Source organism: Tenrec ecaudatus, chromosome 4 (assembly GCF_050624435.1).
Source record: "Tenrec ecaudatus isolate mTenEca1 chromosome 4, mTenEca1.hap1, whole genome shotgun sequence".
NCBI lineage: Eukaryota > Metazoa > Chordata > Mammalia > Afrosoricida > Tenrecidae > Tenrec > Tenrec ecaudatus.
In genome coordinates, this window is record NC_134533.1 from 14,465,154 (window position 1) to 14,486,368 (window position 21,215).

Sequence of the window (21,215 nt, forward strand, 5' to 3'; positions counted from 1 at the left end):
GGGATGCAGGGATGGTTCAACATACAAAAGACGATTCGTATTATTCATCACATTGACATAAAAAACTATAAGAACCACATGATAATATCGATAGTTGCAGAACAAGCATTCAACAACATCCAAAACCAATTCCTGTTTAAGACACTTGAGAAGATGGGAATGGAGGGAAAGTTCCTCAAGACAATACAAACTATATATGAAAAACCAACTGCCAACGTGGTAGTCAATGGAGAAAAGACCAACACAATCCCACTGAAAAAGGGGACCAGACAAGGATGCTCCTTGTCCTCACTCTTATTTAATATGGTGCTTGAGGTTTTAGCTAACAGTATATGGCAAAGAAGAGACATCAAAGGTATTCGTCTGGGGAAGGAAGAGGTAAAACTATCATTATTTGCAGACGATATGATTTTATATATGGAAAATCCCAAAAGTTCCACAAGGGGAGTACTGGAAGCAATAGAGGAGTTTGGCAGAGTGGCAGGATACAAGATCAACAAACAGAAGTCCATCGGACTGTTATAGACATCGGATAAGACCACAGAAGAGGAGATAAAAAAGATGGTACCCTTCACAATAGCCAAGAACAAATTGAACTATTTAGAGATATACCTGACTAAAAGAACAAAACATCCACATAGGGAAAACTACCAAACACTGTTACAAGAGATCAACCGACCTCAACAAATGGAAGAATATCTCATGCTCGTGGATTTGAAGACTCAGTATAGTCAAGATGTCAATTCTGCCAAAGGCACTATATATGTTTAATGCAATCCTGATACAATTACTCTCATCTTTCTTCAAAGAAGTGGAAAAACTTATTACCAACTTCATATGGAGAGGGAAGAAGCCCAGAATTAGCAGAGAACTCCTCAAGAAGAAGGACATAGTGGGAGGGCTTGTTTTCCCTGACTTTAGCACATACTATGCAGCCACAGTTCTCAAAACTGCATGGTATTGGTACAATGACAGATACTCAGACCAATGGAAAAGAAATGAAAACCCAGAAATAAAATCATCAGCATACAGACAACTGATCTTTGATGATCCCCCAACATATCAAATGGGAAACATATGCCGTCTTTAACAAGTGGTGCTGGAAAAAATGTATATTTACCTGCAGAAAAATGAAGCAAGACCTTTACTTCATTCCATACACAGGAATAAACGCAAGGATCACAGTCCGTGAAGTTAAACCCCAAACGATTAGGGCCATCAGTGAGGTAATTGGGACCAACTTGATAACTTTGGCACAGGGAATACATAGGTTATCAGAAATAGGGAAGGACACAAACACAGAGGAGGCACAAATTGGCAAATGGGATATATACTGAAGATCAAACATCTGTGTACATCGAAAGACTTCACCAAGAGCGTAATAAGAGAGTCCAAGAACTGGGAAAACATCTTTAGCTATGACACATCAGCCAAAGGCCTTATTACTAAAATCTACACTACTCTGCTAGCTTCCAAAAAGAAAAAAACTAATTGCCCACATGAGAGGTGCGCAAAGGACTTGAATGGAAGTTTCACAGGGGCAGACATCCGAATGGCCAACAAACATAAGAGAAAATGTTCCTGATCTTTTGCCATAAGGGAAATGCAAATTTAAACAACAATGAGGTATCACCTAATACTCTCAAAAGTAGCCCAATTCAAAAAATCTGAATGGAACAAATGTTGCAGGGGTTGTGGGGAGACAGGAACTCTTATCCACTGCTGGTGGACTTGCAAGTATGTATGACCACTATGTAAATTGATCTGGCGATATCTAAAACAGATAGAAATCGAGTTACCATATGACCCAGCAATCACCCTACTGTGCATATACCCAGACGAGGCAAGAAACAAACCAAGGCCAGACATCTGTGCTCCAGTGTTCATTGTGGCAGAATTCACAATTGCAAGGAGTTGGAAGTAACCCAAATTTCCATCAACTGATGATTGGATTAAAATACTGTGGCATAGACATACAAAGAAGTACTACACATTGCTAAAAAGCAGTGATGAACCTATGAAGCACATCGCTGGATGGGAAGAACTGGAGTAAATCATACTAAGCACAGTAAGTCAGGCACAAAAGGACAAGTACAACATGAGGCCGCTGAGGTAAGTGTTAAAAAAATGCAAAAGGGGCATAAGGAAAAAGCTACTGTATACAAACATTCTTGGGGTGAGGATTGTGGAGTATTGCAGGGACCAGATCAAATGCAGGGATGCACATGGTAGACAACCGAGGAGAAGGTGAGGAAAGGGGAAAAATGATGAAAAAATAAAGAAGAAATGGGTAGTGAAGGCTCGCGGCACTAACTTACCCAAGGGGAGGGTATTGTTTATATCTCCACAGGGGGAGAGGGCCCAGACTTCAACCCAGTGCCCCAAGGTGTGAATGCAACTTTCCGGTGTGGAGTAGGGACCAGTGGAGAGGTCTGGGGGGCCGGGCCTAGTCTCAACTACTAAGTGGATGCCTTCCCCTCCCCCAGAAGAATTTATTTCAAAGGACGGCATTGAATCTGCAGCTCCAGGAGAAGGACATAGCTGATCAGAGCCCAGGGGAGCAGATGAAGGGGGAGTAGGAGAGAGTGGAGCACATCCTGGCCCACCAGGCCTTGAGGATGATGACCCCAATTAGAGTAGCCGGTCCACAGAGAGGATCACAGGGCCAGCCCCACGATGAGACATGATGCCCCTCACTGACCTGTGGCCCTGCGGGGAACAGCATCAGAAACAGTGTGTGGGAATTGCGCCCCATCTGAACTCGCCACACTGAGGCAAAATACTGGGGGAGTGCAGCGGAAAAGCAAGGGAATGGAGTGGCAAGGTCCCCAGGGAATGCCAAAGCAGACTTTGGGGCCAGAGCATGGTGTCCCAAGAGACTGGACAGAAAAACACTCCTAAATGACAACAAAAGACCCTTGAACTAACTACAAGCTTTTCTTTCTTGTTGTGCTTTGTTTTGTTGTTTGTAAGTGGTTTGTTATTGTTTTGTTGTATATTGTTGCTTGTTTTTGCTGTGTCTTGTTTTTGTGCATGCTATTATCTCCGCAGGTCTGTCTAAATAAGATAGGCTGGTTGAACAATCTGGTGGAGAAAACAATGGGACTGACAATTCTGGGGGTGGGGGGTGCATGGGATAGGGGGAAGTAAGGAGAAAGGAAGTGTTGTTAACAAACCCAAGGACAAGGCAACAACAAGTGATCCAAATTGGTGGTGAGGTGGGTGTGGGAGGCCTGTTAGGGCATGATCAAGGGTAATGTAACCAAGAGGAATTGCTGAAACCCATGTAGGGACTTAGCATGATAGTGTGACAGGAGGAAAGTCAAGGGAAATAGAGGAAAGTGCTTGGAGGCAAAGGGCATTTATATAGGTCTAGATAAAGGCATGTACATATACAAATATTTTATTTTTAAGATGGGGAAATAGGTTTATGTGTCTATATTTATAGGACCATTATTAAGGTAGCGGAAGGGCATTGGGTCTCTACTCAAGTACTCCTCAATGCAAGAATACTTTCTTCTATTAAATTGGCATTTTATGATGCTCACATTCCCGACACAACCGCCGAAGACAAAGCGGGTGAATAAGCAAATATGGTGAAGAAAGCTGATGGTGCCCAGCCATCAAAAGATATAGTGTCTGGGTCCTAAAAGCTTGAGGGTAAACAAGCGGAAATTTAGCTCAGAAGCAACAAAGTCAACATGGAAGACGACATCAGCCTGTGTGATCATGAGGTGCCGAAGGGATCAATTATCAGGCATCAAAGAACAAAAAATCATATCATTGGGTGCACACCTCCATGATACGATTCCTGAAGACAAATGGGTGCATAAGCAAATGTGGCGTAGAAAGGTGATGGTGCCCGGTTATCAAAAGGTGCAGCATCTGGGGTCATAAAGGCTTGAAGTTAAACAAGCGGCCATCTAGCTCAGAAGCAACAAAGCCCACATGGAAGAAGCACACCAGTCTGTGTAATCACGAGGTGTTGAAGGGATTAGGTATAAGGCATCATCAGAACAAAAAAATCTTACCATAGTGAATGAGGTGGGGAGTGCAGAGTGGAAACCCAAAGCCCATTTGTCGGCCACTAGAGATACCCTTGCAAAGGGGTTTAGGGGAGGGAGGAGAAGAGCCCATCTAGGTGCGATGTAGCAACGATGAAAAATACAACTTTCCTCTGGTTCCTAAACGTTTCCTCCCTTCCCCCACTATTATGATCCGAATTCTACCTTGAGAGTCGGGCTGGGCCAGAGGATGTACCCTGGTACAGATGGGAACTGGAATCACAGGGAATCCAGGGTGCATGGTCCCTCCAGGACCAATGGTGTGAATGGCGATACTGGGGGTAGAGTGAGAGTGGTGTTGGAAAGAGGGAACCAATTATAAGAATCTACACGTGACTTCCTCCCTGGGGTATGAACAACAAAAAAGTGGGTGAAGGGAGACGTCGGACAGGGCAAGATATGAAAAAACAATAATTTATAAATTATCACGGGTTCATGAGGGAGGGTGGAGTGGGAAGGGAGGGGAATAAGTCAGAACCTGATTCCAGGGGCTTCAGTGGAGAGCCAATGTTTTGAGAATGACGAGGGCAATGAATGTACACATGTGCTTTGCACAATTGATATATGTATGGATTGTGATGAGTTTTATGAGCCCCTAATAAAACGATTAAATAAAAAGCTCTTATACTAATAAAAAAAAAGGAAAATCATTTTATTGGGGGCTTGTAATACCTTATCACCATCCATCCATCCATCCATCCATCCATCCATCCATCCATCCATCCATCCATCCATCCATCGTGTCAAGCACATTTGCCCATTTGTTGCCATCATCATTCTCAAAACATTTGCTTTCTGCTTGAGCCCTTGGTATCAGCTCCTCATTTACCCCATTCTGTCCCTTCTTCAAACCCTCCCTCATGAACACTTGATAATTTATAAGTTATTATTATTTTGTCATGTCTTACACTGTCTGATAGCTCCCTCCACCCACTTTGCTGTTGTTTATTCCCCAGTGGGGTGTTATAAGTAGATCATTGTGACCAGTCCTCCTTTACCTCCCACTTTCTCCTTCACCTCCTGGTATCACTACTCTCATTATTGGTCTAAGTGATTTTTCTGTCATGGGTTCCCTGTGTTTCCAACTCTGATCTGTACCATTGTATATGCTTTGGTCTAGCCGGATTTGTAAGGTAGAATTAGGATCATGATAGTGAAGGGGACGGGGCAGGACGCATTTAAGGACTAGAGGAAAGTTGTAAGTTTCATAATTGCTATACTGCACCCTGACTGGCTCATCTCTTCCCGGGGTCCTTCTGTAAGGGGATATCCACTTGCCTACAGATGGGCTTTGGGTGTCCACTCCACACTCCCCCTCGTTCACAATGATTTGATTTTTTTCCTGTTCTTTGATGCCTGATACTTGATCCTATCGACACCTTGTGATCACATTGGTGGTGTGCTTCTTCCATGTGGACTTTGTTGCTTCTGAGCTAGATGGCCACTGGTTTATCTTCCGTCTTTAAGACCCCAGGTACTATATCTTTTGATAGCTGGACACCATCAGCTTTCTTCACCACATTTGCTTATGCACCCATTTGTCTTCAGTGATCGTGTCGGGAAGGTGAGCATTTTAAAATGCCAGGTTAATAGAACAAAGTGTTCATGCATTGAGGGAGTACTTGAGTGGAGGCCCAATGCATATCTGCTACCGTAATACTAAACCTATAAATGTATGCACATAGATATATTTCCCCATTGTCATATATAAAGATATTTACACATGTACATGTCTGTATTTAGACATCTATAAATGCCCTTTGCCTCCTAGTTCTTTCCTCTATTTCCTATTGCTTTTCTCTTGTCCTACTATCATGTTCAGCCTTCATTTGGTTTTTAATAGTTCTTCTCAATTACCTTGCCCTTGATGAAGCCCTAACAGGCCTCCTATACTCTTCTCACCATCAATTTTAGATCACTTGTTGTTCCCTTTTCCCTGGGGTTTTTAACACCCACTTCCTTTCCTCTGGTTCCCCCTCTGCCATGTCCCCACGAAACTGTCGGTCCCAATATTTTCTCCACCAGATTGTCTATCCCACTTATCTTATCTAGACAGACTTGCAGAGATAATAATATGCACAAAAAACAACAGCAATGCAGAGTTGGGAGCTGGAAGGGAGGGGTTAAAATGCTGAGATGATGTCAAGGGCTTAGGTGGAGAGCAAATGTTTTGAGAATGATGAGGGCAATGAATGTGCAAATGTGCGTTACACAATTGACACATGTATGGATTGTGCTAAGAGTTGTATGAACCCCAATAAAATGATTTTAAGGAAAAGAAAAAAAGCAACAAAAAAGAGCAAAACAAATTAAAAAAGGAAAAGAAAACAAAACAACACCAACAAAAGAAAAACCAACAATAAAAAGAGAGAGAGAGAGAGAGAGAGAGAGAGAGAGAGAGAGAGAGAGAGAAGCCTGTAAAGAGTTCAAGGGCTGTTTGTTGACCTTTAGTAATATTTTCCGGTGGAGTCTGATGGGGTGCCACTCCCTGGCCCCAAAGTCTATTTTTGGTATTCCCCGGGGACTGTGTCGCTCTGTTCCCCTTGTTGTTCATTCGCACACCCTTAATATTTTGCCTCAGTGTGGTGGGGTCAGATCGGGTGCAATTCCCGCACGGTGTCTCTGGTGTTGTCCACTGTAGTCCTAGAGCGACATTATGTCTCATAGAGGCGCCGGGTCTATGGTCCTCTCTGTGCTTTGACTGCTCTCAGCAGGATTATTGTCCTCAGGGCGTGGTGGGCAAAGATGTGTTCCACTCGCTCTTCCTCTCCCTTCATTGCTCCTGTGTGCTCTGACCAGACATGTCCTTCTCCCTGAGCTGTAGCTTCAGAGATGTCCTGTGCAGTGAATTCTTCTGCCAGGAGGGGGCGGGCTGTCCACATAGTTGGGATTGGGGCCGGCTCCTCAGACCTCTCTATTGGTCACATTTTAAAAATAAACATTTTATTAGGACCTCTTACAGATAGCATTACAACCCATAGTTCTATTAGATCAGGAATACTTGTATAATTGCTGTCATCATCATTTTTAATACGTTTTCTTTCTTCTTGAACTCTTTGATCTAAGCTCCCCTTTTGGCCCCCCCTCACTCTACCATCCCCATAGACCCTTAATATATTATATTATTATTATTATTATTGTCATGTCTTACACCATCCAGTTATTGCCATGTCTTACACCATTCAATGTATCCATTCACCTACAATTCTGTTGTTCATTACCCTCAAGTAGGGTTATTCACTCATCACTGCTATCAGTTCCCTCTTCCACACTCGCCCATCCCCACTCTTCCCATATCTTCAGGGAATTCCCATTACTGTTTTTTAGGGGGTTTATATATCATGTATTTCATACACTGAAAGATCTTGATTGGACAAGTGAACATATGCAGGTCTAGAAAGATTGTGATGCAAAACTAAGGTCATACTAGTGGGGCTGGGGAGGAAATATTAAAACACTAGAGCAGCAATTCTCAACCTGTGGGTAGTGACGCTTTTGGGGGTCCAATGACCCTTTCACAGGGATTTCCAGATTCCTAGCATTATCAAAATTATACCTATGAAGTAACAACAAAAATAATTTTATGATGGGGGGAAATCACCACAACATGAGGAACTGTGTTAAAGGGTCGCTGCATTAGGAAGGTTGAGAACCACTGCACAAGATGACAGTTATGTGTTTCATCAGTATTGTACTGCACCCTGGATATATTATCCCTCCTGTGTGGCCTCTCTGTGAGGAACAGTCCAATTATCTTACACGTGGGTTTTGGGTCTCCACTTTGTCCATGCTCCTTCACATCAATTTGATTGCTTGTGTTTGAACTTCTAATACCTGTTCCTGTTGACTCTTCCTGATCACACAGGCTGGTGTGCTTCTTCCATGTGGGCTTTGCTGTTTCCCTGCTAAATGGCCCCCTGTTTAACTTTAAGTCTTTAAAACCCTAGGAATTCTATCTTTAAATAGTTAGGCACCATCAGCTTTCTTCACTACATTTGCTTAGGCACCCATTTTGTCTTCAGCTATTGTGTAGGGGAGGTGAGTCTGCTACCTTGCCACGATATTAGAACAAATTGTTCTTGTACTGCGGTAAAATTTAAGTAGAGGCCCAAAGTCCATCTGATTCTTTATTGTATTTACATATATATTTATGTATACCGACAAATACGCTCATCTTTTTATATGTACACATTTACATATCTATATTTATAACCTATGTGTATAATTTTTACTTCCTAGTTTTTCCTCTATTTTTCCTTCCCTCCTGTCCTACTATCATATTCATCCATCGTTCACCTCTCAGGAATCTCTCTTGGAAACATTGCAACTGGTCAAATACCACTAGGAACACTACCCCCACCTCCCTTACTGTGGATTTTAAGTCCCTTGTTATTCTCTTGTCCCTGATGTTATTTACTCACCAATCCCCTCCCCCTGCCTCCTCTTCTCCCATATCCCCTACCCCAATCGTTGGTCCCATTGCTATTTTCCTGGGATTGCTTATCCTGCCTATGATATATGTCTATATATATAGACATCGAAGAAGAAACCAAACCAAACCAAACCAAACCCATATACATAGTTCCAGGTCTAGCTGCTGACTTTTCTGAATATCCCCAACCAGCTAGGATGAGGTGCCAAGTGCTGCCCCCACCCCTCCTCATCAGAAGTCAATATTTGGAATTCCATAGGGACTTCATGACTTTTCTCCCATTGGTGATCTCTTGTACTCTCCTCTTGGTTTGCTCACCTGTGGGGAGGTCAGGCGGCTGCACTCCCCACCTTGTCTCTTCAGTGCTGCCCTCTGTAGAGATATGATTTAAGGAGGGGACAACACGTCCCCACCTGGGCCTGGCCCTGCAGTCCTCTCTGTGATCCTGCTGCTCCAAGCAAGAATATTGCCCTCAAGACTTGGTGCGACAGAGTGAGGTCTACTCTCTCTCTCTTTCCCACTTAGTTTGTTCCCATGTGAATGGGACAGACCAGCCGCTCTCACTGGGCTGTATCATCAGTACTGTCCTCTGTATCGCTGTCATCTAGGGTGGGGGACATCATGACATGAGCTTGGGCCATCCCTGAGGTCTTGACTGTTAACAAGCTGTTCTGTGCAGGTGGGTTGCCTTCAAGGATTGGCATAGTGCATTGAGGGCTGCTCTCTCTCTCTCCCTTTCCTGTGGAGACATAAACAATATCCACCCCATGGGTGGATTATTGCCCTGCTTCCCCAATGACATCTTTAAAAATTTCCCCCCCTTTCCAATCTCCCTCAGTGTGCCTTAGGCATGATAGAGGAGGAAAAGAGGTCTTTCAGCCCTGGTTCTATCTGCATCTTTTAATTTTTTTATACCATATGTATCCTTGGTTTTGGTCTGACTCCTGCCATAGTACCTGGTCCTTAGTTTGGAAATTATGCATTATGTTTGTTTTCCTCTTTTCTCTTTGTGCTGTTTGAACTTTCCTCAGTGAACTCATGTTGTATTAACCCGTTTGTGCTTGGGTAATTTCACTCAGCATAATTTCCTCCTATTCTTTCAATGAGATAATATGCTTCATGTTTTCACTGCTGCTTTTTAGGGATTCGTAATACTCCATTGTGTGTCTATACAAGTTTTAAAAACAAGTTATCTATTACTTTCCAATTCTTTGTGATTTTGAATTGTGTAGTGATGAGCATTGGAGCACACATGTTTGGTTGTGGTCTGTTTCTTACTTCTTCTGTACATATGCTCAGTAGGGGGATTGTTGGGTTGTAAGGTAACTCAATTTCCTTTTCTAAAGATATTGCCAAATTGCTTTCCACAGTGGCTGCATGTATTTATAAGACCACCAGCAGTGGATGAGAGTTCCTATCTCACAACACCCCCTCCAGCATTTGTTCCTTTCTGTTTCTTGAATTGGGCGACCCTTGTGGGTGTTAGGTGGTATCTCATAGTTGTTTTAATTTGCATTTCCCAGATGGCTAATGATTGGGGACACTTTCTCATATATTTATTGGCCATTCAGATTTCCTCTCTTGTGAATCTCCTGTTTAGGCCTTTTGCCCAGTTCTTCAGTGGGCAATTCGTTTTGTTTTTGTTGCAGGCTTGCGGAGTTTCATAGATTTTAGTAATAAACCCTTTGTCTGATATGTCACTGCTAAATTCTTTTCCCAGTCCGTGGGCTCTCTTATTATTCTCTTGATGAAGTCTTTCAATGTACACAGCTGTGTTATCTTCAGTATTTCCACTTTTTTCTTTTAGCTTCCTCTCTGTGTGTGTCCTTCTCTATTTCTGATAGGCTAGATATTCCCTGCACCAAGGGTCTTAGGTTTGTCCCACTTTGATGATCCTAATAGTTTGGGGTTTTACCTTGAGGGCTGTGGTCCACCTTGAATTTGTCCTTGTGCATGGAATGAGGTAAGGGCCTTCTTTCATTTTACTGCAGGTAGATATCCAGGTTAAAATTTTTTTTTTTTTAAAATATCAGCACCATTTGTTAAAGCGGGCATCCACATCCCAGTTGATTCTACTTGGGCCCTTATCAAAGATCAGTTGTCTGTGTGCAGCAGATTTTTTTTTTGCAGCTGTTTTTATTTCTGGGTTTGCTGTTCCTTTCCCTTGGTCCGAGTATCTGTCATTAAACCAGTACCATGTTGTTTTGACAGCTGTGGCTGTTAAGTAGGTTTTAAAGTCAGGTAATGCAAGCCTTCTGACTTCATTCTTCTTCTTGAGGAGGTCTTTTTCCCCCCTTTCAGGTGTGTGATTTTATTGAACTGGAAAAGTCAGTGTCCAGGTAAAGCCCTTGCTCCTCCACACCCTCACCAAGTAAGGGGGACCCGAAAGCCTTCACATCTTGCTAAATTTGGGGGGACAAAAAGGGAATGCGGGAGCACCCAGTGGCTGACCATTCGAAAGGAAGCATTAAAAGTAAATACAAAACTTTAAAAACAGAAAAAGAAAAAACAAACAAACAGGATTGAGGCAGAAGAATTCTTTTTTTAAAAAAAAATGTTGCGTTAGATAATTTACACAAAAGCAGTGCTCTTGTTGCTTGCACCCCCATGTGGGTCTGTAGGGGAGGGGACGAGGGCTGAACCCCCTTCTCAGAAACGTGGAGTGGGGCCGACTTTGGAGAAGGGCTATAGTCTCCCCTCACATGGTATGACTATTTTAAAAAGGAAAAACGCAATCATGTACAATCAGAGTCCTGGTCACATCGTAGAACTTGGCGATGCTGACTCACTCTGCTGTCAGTCTCACTCTTCCAGTTTTCAAATCCTGAGTCAAGAGCCCAAAGAAAAACTGAAAAAAAAAGAAGAAAGAAACCAAACAGATAAAGCCAAGCCAATCTCACCTTTTTCAAAAATTTCCTGGTCAAGTTAGGTTTTCCTCAAGAAAATGATAATGAACTAAGGAACAGTTCCCGGAGAAGCATTTGCGGTGGACGATGGAGGGGCCGGACTTGTCCTACTCCTGCTTGCGGATCCACATCTGCTGGAACGTGGACAGCGAGGCCAGGATGGAGCCACGGGACCACACGGCGTACTTGCTCTCAGGGGCAGCCATGATCTTGATTTTCATCATGCTAAGTGCCTGTGCTGTGATCTCCGTCCGCATTCTGTCTGCAATGCTGGTGCACGTGGTGGTGCCACGGGACAGGACTGTGTTGGCGTAGAGGTCCTTACAGATGTCAATGTCACACGTAATGATGGAGATAAAGGTTTCATGGATGCTGCAGGATTCCATTCCCAGGAAGGAGGGCTGGAAGACGGCCTCGCGGCAGCAGAAGCACTCATTGTCAACGGTGATGACCTGGCTGTCGGGGAGTAGGCGGTGGTGGCCATCTCCTGCTCGAAGCCCAGGGCGACGTAGCTGAGCTTCTCGTTGATGTCACGCACAATCTCATCCGTGGTGGTGAAGCTGTAGCCCCGCTCCGTCTGGATCTTTATGATGTAGTTGATCAGGTCCTGGACACCTAGGTCAGACGCAGGATGGCATGGTGGCAGGCATACGCCCTCGTAGATGGGCACAGTGTGGGCGACACTATCACCGGAATCCATCACAATGCCAGAGGTACAGACAAAGGCAAAGAGGGACTAGAGAGCCTGGATGGCAACATCCATGGTGGTGGTGGGGGTGTTGCAGGTCTCAAACATGATCAGGTCACCTTCTCTCGGTTGCCCTTGAGGTTCAGGGGGGCCTTGGTCAGCAGCACAGGGTGCTCCTCGGGGGCCACGTGGAACTCGCTGTAGAAGGTGTGGTGCCAGACCTTTTCCATGTCGTCCCAGTTGATGACAAAGCCATGCTCAGTGGGAAACTTGAGCTGCGGCCTCTTGCTCTGGGCCTGGTCGCCCACGTAGGAGTCCTTCTGGGCTATGACCACTATCACACCCTGATGCCGGGGATGTCCCGCGATGGAGGGGAAAACAGTCCAGGGGGCGTCTTCACCGGTGAAGCCGGCTATGCACGTGCTGGATCCTTTGTCCACCATAAGCACAACGAAAGCATCACCCATGGTGATCTTTGGGTGGCAAGTGTGAAGCAGCAGCGGTGACTGTCCAGCTTGTGCTCACGAGAGGAACGCAGTCTCAGCTGTCTCTTGAGGAGTTCTTTAGTAATTCTGGACTTTTCCCCTTTCCATAAGAAGTTGTTACATGCCCCCCCCCCATTTCTTTGAAAGAAGATGCTGGTTTTGGTATTGAGATTGCATTGAACTTATATAGCACCTTGGGTAAAATGGACATCTTTTTAATATTGTTTTCCAATCCATGAGCATGGGGTACTCTTTTATTTATGAAGGTCACTTTTGATTTCTTATCCTAATGTTCTGTAGTTTTCCTCGTACAGATCTTTTGTATTTTTGGTTAAGGAAATCCCTAGATATCTCAATGTATGCTTGGCTATTGTGAAAGGTACTACCATCTTGAAATTATTTTCTGTGATCTCATATGTTTATATAGCAATCAAATTGATTTTGTATCCTGCCACTCTACCATGTTCTTTTTTAAAAATTAATACATCTTTATATTGGGGCTTATAAAGCTCTTATCACAATCTGTACATACATTAATTGAGCAAAGCACCCTTATACATTCGTTGCACTCCTCAGTCTCATAATTCACCTTCCACTTGGGTTCCTGGAATAAGCTTGGTTTCCCCTTTTCCCCCTCCCCCTCCCTCCCCGCTCCCCCCTTCCCCCTGGTCTCTTGATAGTTTATAAATAATTATTATATCTTATCTTACACTGCCCGGCGTCTCCCCTCACCCACCTCCCCATTGCCCATCTCCCAGAGAGGAGGTTACACATAGATCTCCAAGATTGGTTCTCCCTTTCTGCACCCCCTTCCATCCTGGTTTCGCCACTCCTACCCCGGGTGTTGAGGGGTTCGTCTGTCCTAGATTCCCTGTGTTTCCAGATTCCTACTGCACCGCTGTACATCCTCTGTTCTAACCAGGTCCGCAAGGTAGAATTGGGGTCATGATAATTGGGAGGGGAGGAAGCATTCAGGAACCAGAGGAAGGCTTTGAGTTTCATTGTTGCTACACGGAACCTTGAGGGACTCATCTCCTCCCCACTACCCCTCTGGAAGGGATGTCCAGCTGTCTACAGATGGGCATTGGGTCCTCATCACGCACTCACCCTCATTCACGGTGATGTGATTCCCCGCCCCCCACCTTTGTTGTTTGAGACCTGGTCTCCTCTGCCCTTCACGATCACCTATGTTGGTGTGCTGCTTCCGTGTGGGCTTTGTTGCTCCTGGGCTAGATGGCCGCTTGTTTCCTTTCAAGCCTTTAAGTCCCCAGACGCTATATCTCTCAGTAGCCGGGCACCATCAGCCTTCTTCACCACACTTGCTTATGCACACTTTCGTCTTCAGTGATTATGTGAGGAAGGTGATCACACAATGATTGTTTTTGTTCCTTGGTGTCTGCTACATGGTTCATTCAACACCTTATATTCGCTTAGGCCATGTGCTTCTTCTCTGTGGACTTTGTTGCTTCTGAGCTAGACGGCTGCTTGTTTGCCTTCAATTCTTTAATACCCCAGACGCTATATCTTTTTGATAGCCGGGCACTATCAGCTTTCTTCACCACGTTTGCTTACACACACGTCTGTCTTCAGTGATCATGTCGGGAAGGTGGGTACCATGCAATGACCGTTTAGCAGGGCGAGGTGCTATTGTAGCCAATGCATTTTTAAGAGTCTCGTATGCATGTGAAAAATCAGACAATGAATCAATAAGATTGATGAAGAATTTATTTCTTTGAATTATGGTGTTGGTGAAGAATATTACATCTATCATGGAATGCCAGAAGAATGAACAACTTTGCCTTGGAAGTACAGTCAGAATGCACCTTAAAAGCAAGCAGGATGAAACTTAATCTCATGTACTTTTGCATGTTATCAAGTGAGACCAGTCCTTGGAAAAGGAAAACGTGCTTGGTAAACAGAGTGTCAGTAAAAATGAGAAACACCCTCTGTGATGTAGCTTTACGTAGTGTCTGCAAAATTGCCCTCAAACAGGCATTGATTAGTAGCAGCCATGCTGCCCAGTCCTATGGCTATGGGCTTCAACAAGACGAGCAGAGTGTCAGCAAGCGAAGGCATAGGCACCTTGGGAGGTGACCGGCTTCAAGCAGAGTGCCATGGAGTGGTTCAAAGTCTCCAAAGAAAAGTGGGCATTCCAGTTCATCTAGAAGAGGTAAGGGTATACATCTGATCCAAGAGGAAGTGAGAGAAGCTGAACAACATGCTGGCCTCTATGAGGAAGGCAGCTGCCAAGAAGACCTGGGTGTCACTGTACCTCCTCCCCCCAAAAGTAAAATGTTGCTAGAAACAATGGGGGCCCAATCATAGCAACGGTGCAAGTTTAAGGATTGTTCCGTTCTGTTGTAGATGGGGTCACTCTGGAAAGAACTAAATGGTACCAATAACATGGAGTATTGGTAAGTATAGTACTCTCTACAAAGTACCTGGCACACAGGTAGCTGGTGCTGTCATAACAAGCAGACAAGTGACTGTCGTGCATTTATTTCTTACTGCTCAGGAGTCTGGAAGTTTGAAATCAGGATGTTTCCTTAGGGAGAGGGCTTACCTAATTCATTTCAGCTTCTAGTAGCCAGCAATCCTAGGAGTTTATGGCCTGTAGATTTATCTGCTTCGGCCATCAGATAGCATCTGTCTTCACCCTCTAGCAGCACACATATCTCTGTGTCTATTCTTATCTTTTTATAACTGAGAAGTTATAAGGTTTTTTTGTGTGAGATGAACTGATTGATGACATTACATTGCATTATGAGAAGTGATTGCATCACATTAGATTAGATTACATCTACAGATCAGGGGAATAAGGACACAGAACACATTTTGGGGGAACACATTTAATGGTCTAATAAATGTTGACTTTCTTTTTAAATCTATGTCCCAGGACATCATGTCACAGGTGCTATGGCTATTTCTAACAAGACAGCTTCAGTGCCATCAAGTCATTTCTGGCTCATCATAATCTGTTAGGATAGAGCACCGCCCCTTTGGGTTTATGAAACTAACTTTTTATGCGAGCAAAGAATCTCATCTTTCTCCTGAGGAAACTGGTGGTTTCAAACTACTGACCTTGTGTTTAGCAGGCCAATGCATAACCTACTATGCCACTAGGGTTACCAACAAAACAGTAGCATTAATCTGCAGCTTTCTCTGAATCAGGGACCATATTTCTAACTATGCTAAGGACATTCCTAGTTTATGCTTGTTGTCCCAGCATAATTATTAATAACATCTCATTCTGCACCCAGAAGTTTTCCAGTGAAAACGACAAGTCAGGATCAGCCTATCTAGATATTCTCAGAGTCTTCCTCAGGGCATCTTTCAGTTCCTTGTTCCTCATGCTATAGATCAATGGGTTTAAAATAGGGGTGATGAAAGTGTAGACCACAGACACCATCCGGCCCATCTCCGGAGAGTAGCTGGAACGGGGGGACAAGTATATGAAGCTGGTGCAGCCATATTGCAGGATGACCACGATGATGTGAGAGGAGCAGGTGGAGAAGGCTCGGTGGCGTCCTTCTGCTGACTGGATCCGCAAAATGGCGGCCACAATGAAGACATAGGAGATGGTGATGAGTGAAAGAGGAATACTAATGGCAACGAAGCTGATGATATACATTACAGTCTCATGAACATGTGTGTCTGCACAAGCCAGGCGCATGACTGCAGGCATGTCACAGAAGAAGTGGTAGATTTCATTGTCGTTGCAGAATGGAAGATGGAAGATTAAAATGGTCAGTGGCAGGGGTAACAGGAACCCAAACACTAGTGACCCTGCCACCAGGTCCACACACAAGGACCAGCTCATGATGAGGGTATATCTCAGAGGGTAACAGATCGCTATAAACCGGTCATAAGCCATGACTGCAAGCAGGACACAGTCTGTACCACCCAAGAAGATGAAGAAAAACATCTGGGTGCCACACCCAGTGATGGAAACAGAGGTTTTGCCCATCGACAGAAGGTTGGCTAAAGTCAGCGGGGCAATAGAAGTTGAGTAGAAGATTTCCAGAACTGCCAAGTTAGCCAAGAAGAAGTACATGGGAGTGTGGAGGGAGTGGTTGACCTGGATGATGCTGGCGATGGTAGCATTTCCACAGAGGCTGGTGAGGTACATCAACAGGAAGGCCACAAAAATCACCATCTGCACCTCGGGGTGAGTTGAGAATGGGCGGAAGAAGAACTGAATCCTCAAAGTTTTATTGATTCCTTCCATGAGTAGCTCATTGGACCTGCTAATAGGAAGGAGGGTAGCTGCCTCTGGACATCTGTCCTTGAAGGTGACCCTTTCCCATGCCCTCCACGCCAATGTTAGAGCCCTTTCCCGAGACATCCACACCTAGGGGCATACTTCCATGGTAAAGGTGATTCTATAATTCCTAAATTTACCACCCTATCACCTTTCCATCCCATCCCCAAAGACCAAGAAATTCTAAGTGGTGGGAACTTTACTGAACTCTTATCGAATGCCAGCACCAACCTCAGCACAGTGCCCTATATAGCATCCTTATCAAGAAATGTTTGTTGGGTGTATTAATAGGTTAGTGTATAGAAGTTCAATGTCATATAATTTTAAAGTGTGGCATCAATTCACTTGTGACATATGCAAACTGAAACTTCAGGAAAGATGGATATGGTGACTTAAGGAGACCCAGACCTGATGTGTTGAGCAATGCCCTAAGATTCTCGTGGAAGGACCAGCTTTATGCTCTTGCCTCCTGGTGACTAAGATTATAGTCTTAGATCAATATATTGGGGGTTGATACAGCTGGCATGAAACACTCAATTCTTTAGGATTTGGGGGTAAAATGTCTCAATGATCATCTCTGTTCACGTTCTTCTCTTTAGCTTCCACAAGTTGGGCCAGATAAATGCGTCGTATCACCTCTGCATAAATTTAGCGAAACTCAATCAGTGTGTCTCAATATGGCAGGTAGTTTTCTTTGGCTATATTTCATTCCAAGGTCTAGAAAATGGAAAAGAAATACTGTAAACTCCAGGGTCTTTGTAAATCCTACCATGTTAAAACAATACAAGAATGACAACATACATTTATTGCACTACTATCTTTTCCCCTCCACGTAGCAGAACTTAAAAGAAGCCTAGAGAAGAAAAGATTCCTGATCTGGGGTGAAGTTAATGATATAAAGAGGAAGGCTAGTTACTAACAAGAAGCTAAGGAGCCCAGGTTGTGTAAACAGATGCTTGGATTCTCACAGAAAGGTTGGTTGTTCAAACCCAACCAATGGCTCTGCAGGAGCCTAGCAACTTCCCTTCATAAAGGAAACTCTATGGGACAGTTCTGCTCCATCACATATGGTTGCTATGAGTTTGAAACAGCTCGACACCACACATCAACAGTCACAAGATAAATACACTTGAATGCAAGTAAGAGTCTATCTGGAAATGATATCATCTTAGACCAGGTAATGGACTTTTTGTGATTGAAAACAGAAAAATAAACCGGAAATTAACTTTTTGAAGACAGACTTTTAAAATATGACAGTAAACATTGGATGCATAAGAACAAATAGCAGCGCCCTTTGCAGATTCCCTTCATTATGCACAATTCGAAGGGGGATAGTGGTTATTTGGATCCAGCCATGCCTTCTAAACTGGAAAGTATATATTCTAGAGTCCAAAAGGCACAAAGCTTGTGTTGGGAAACGTGAAGTTACAGGAACAATGTGACATAGCCTTATTAGAGTGTCAGTTTTAACTTAAAAATGATTTTCTATCCAAACAAGCATGGAGACAATGTGAGGTAGGAGGAAGGCTTGCGTGAATTTTGGGGGACGGAAATTGTAAGATTTCAAAAAAAGAGTCTCACTTGTGGTTAATCCTCAAGCCGTCAGGATTACAAATTATTTATCTTCCTAATTAAAACATTTAAATGGGAGAATTAGATGTGCAACTTTAGATCATAGATTGGCTATTACCCAATGGAAAAAACATTTCTCCATATGCCCCAACTTCATAATTTTTATTTGAAATAGATCTCCTTTTATTATTTCAAAAGAGATAGCTAAAGTAATGGTTAATCTCTTCTAAAATAGGAGTAGTCCACAGAAACACTACCAGGACACAGCTAGTCTTTGGGAAAAAAAAATCAGTTGATCTTTTCTTGAGCTTGTATACTATCTTGCAATCAAGAAATCCAGTCTCCAAGGTCTTTGTCCTTTAGCTAAACCCTGAACAACTTGACAAATGATCTTAGAAAAGTCAGAGATGCCTGTGGGAAGCAAAGATCTACCCAATTACTTGGTCTATGTCTTCCAAAGAGATGGAAAGTCCAAGGGAGTATAAGAGGGTACATTTTAAATCCATGTCATAAATGTACAAAAGTACTCTAGTGGACATGTGGTGATTGAGATATCTTCTACTCACCCCACCCTCCACAATGATGATCCTAATACTACCTTACAAATCCGTCTAGACCTGAGCATGTACACTGGTACAGATAAGAGATTGCAACACAGGGAATCCAGGTCAGATAACCCCCTCAGGGCCAATATTGAGAGTAGTGATACCAGGAGGGTAAAGGGAATGTGAGGGGCAAAAAGGGGAAACCGATCACAATGATCTCCAAATAACCTCCTCTTAGGGGGATGGACCACAGAAAAGTGGGTGAAAGGAGAAATAGGTTATTGAAAGACCTGAAAAAAAAAAAGATAAATTATCAAGGGTTCAAAAGGGAGGAAGGGAAAAATGAGGAGCTGATTCCTAGGGTTCAAGTAGAAAGAAAATGCTTTGAAAATGATGATGGCAAAAAATGTACAGATGTGCTTGACACAATGGTTATATGTATGGATTGTGTATGAGCCCCCAATGAAATGAAGGAAAAAAAAAGAATCAAGTAGAGGCCTTAAGTTTGGAAGGAAGAATTCTAACACTAAGCCACTACACCTCCACCCAGCTCCCGGGATTTATATATGATGCTAAACAATTTCAGACCTAATCAGTAAGTTTCTTTATTATCCATGTCTTTTCTTCAGAGGAATGTATTGAAATTCATGTTTAAATAATTTGCCTAGCTAGTAAACGACAAAGTAGCACTTAATTCCCATGTCTCTCTGGAAGCAAGTCTAAGTTAATATAATTGATAGATGATTTCTCTCTGAGCATTACAGTGGGTGCAAGGCTGAATAATTGGTATCCTACAGAGGCAAATTCTTTTAGTTCTCATTATTCTTGTTCCAAACTATCTCGCTGTGAAGTGATGTGCTCCAAACTTCCCGAGATCCTTACAAAGGAGGGCTCAGCACCCGACTTTGTGAGTTTACTCTCTCTCCTTTTATTCTTCTTCCCCTCTCTCTATTTGTTCATTTAACCAACAGTATTCATTAAAAAAAATAACACATATATAGTAAGGCACTACTCTAGGTAATTCCTATTCTGTATTGGAAAATATTGAGTCTTCCATGTATTACCAGAAAAAGAATACATCTGTTTTGAAAGAAATACAGGCAGAATGAACCTTAGAAGCAAGAGTGGTGAGATTCTATGCCCGCCTCCACACACATATTTAGCATATCACACCAGAAAGGACTGATTCCTGAAGATAGGCATCCTGCTCAGTGAAGCAGAGCATCAATGAAACCGAGAGACACACATTAAGCTGGATTGACACAGTGGCTGCAAAAATGATCTCCAACACAGCCACAATGCTGAGGATGGTGCAGACCTGGGAATCGCTTCATCCTGCTCATAGGGTCACTGGGAGTCCAAGCTGACTTGCTTGCACCTCAAAATGACAGACAGCATCATCTTTCTCCATGCCACTACCAGAGCTCCTCAGCACTCATGACATTAAGAAGGCATAGCTCCACTTTGTGGGAGAGGAGGGAGCAGTGTGGCGCCTCAAAGAGGGTGCCTTTTTTAGGAGAATTCAAAATCCTACTAGTAATTAAAATATTGATGTTCGGAGCAGTCCAATCAGTGTTAACTCAGAATGACTTCATGTACAACTGAGGTCCTGAGCTTCAGAGTAGATGCTATGCTTATATCTACTGTTTCATCCACTGTATTAATCCATCCTGTGGAGTGAGAGTCTCCCTCTTTTTTCCCCATCTTTTATTTTATGAAGCATGACATCCTTCTCCAGAACAAGTCCTTCCTTAGAACGTGTCAAAATACATGAAATAACATGCTGTCCTCACACCCAAGTAGCAATCTGACCATACTTCTTTCAAGATAGACATATTTATTCTTCTGGAAGTCCATTGTTTATAAACTATTCTTCAGGAACACATTTCTTTTCTTTTTTTTTAATAGCAGTGAATGACTTTATTTATTTATTTTATTAAAAAATAAAAAAAACACTTTATTAGGGGCTCATACAACTCTTATCACAATCCATACATATACATACATCAATTGTATAAAGCACATCTGTACATTCTTTTCCCTAATCATTTTCTTTTTTTTCCTCCTCTTTTCTGTTTTTACATTTTATTAGGGGCTCATACAACTCTTATCAGGAACACATTTCAAATGCATCATTCTTCAACGCTCCTTATTGTGTAGCTTTCACATACATTTGAGGTGATTGAAAATACATGGGTTGGGTGGGGACAGGTGTACTTTTGTCTTCAAAGTGACATTGTAATAAAAATAGCACAAGCCAAA

At 43.1% G+C, this 21,215-nt stretch overlaps 1 protein-coding gene and 1 pseudogene across 1 annotated transcript; both read right to left on the minus strand.

Moving 5' to 3' along the window:
- Positions 1-11,416: 11,416 nt before the first annotated feature.
- Positions 11,417-14,443, minus strand: LOC142445624 (actin, cytoplasmic 2-like; annotated as a pseudogene).
- A 1,427-nt stretch (positions 14,444-15,870) lies between these two features.
- LOC142445625 (olfactory receptor 10V1-like) lies at positions 15,871-16,803 on the minus strand. Its single transcript, XM_075547577.1, has one exon. It carries the CDS (start codon positions 16,801-16,803, stop codon positions 15,871-15,873), a length of 933 nt encoding a protein of 310 aa, XP_075403692.1.
- Positions 16,804-21,215: the final 4,412 nt, after the last annotated feature.

Coding starts and splice junctions, on each gene's coding strand:
- LOC142445625 (XM_075547577.1), bottom strand. CDS start 16,803: ATGGAAGGAATCAATAAAACTTTGAGGATTCAGTTCTTCTTCCGCCCA.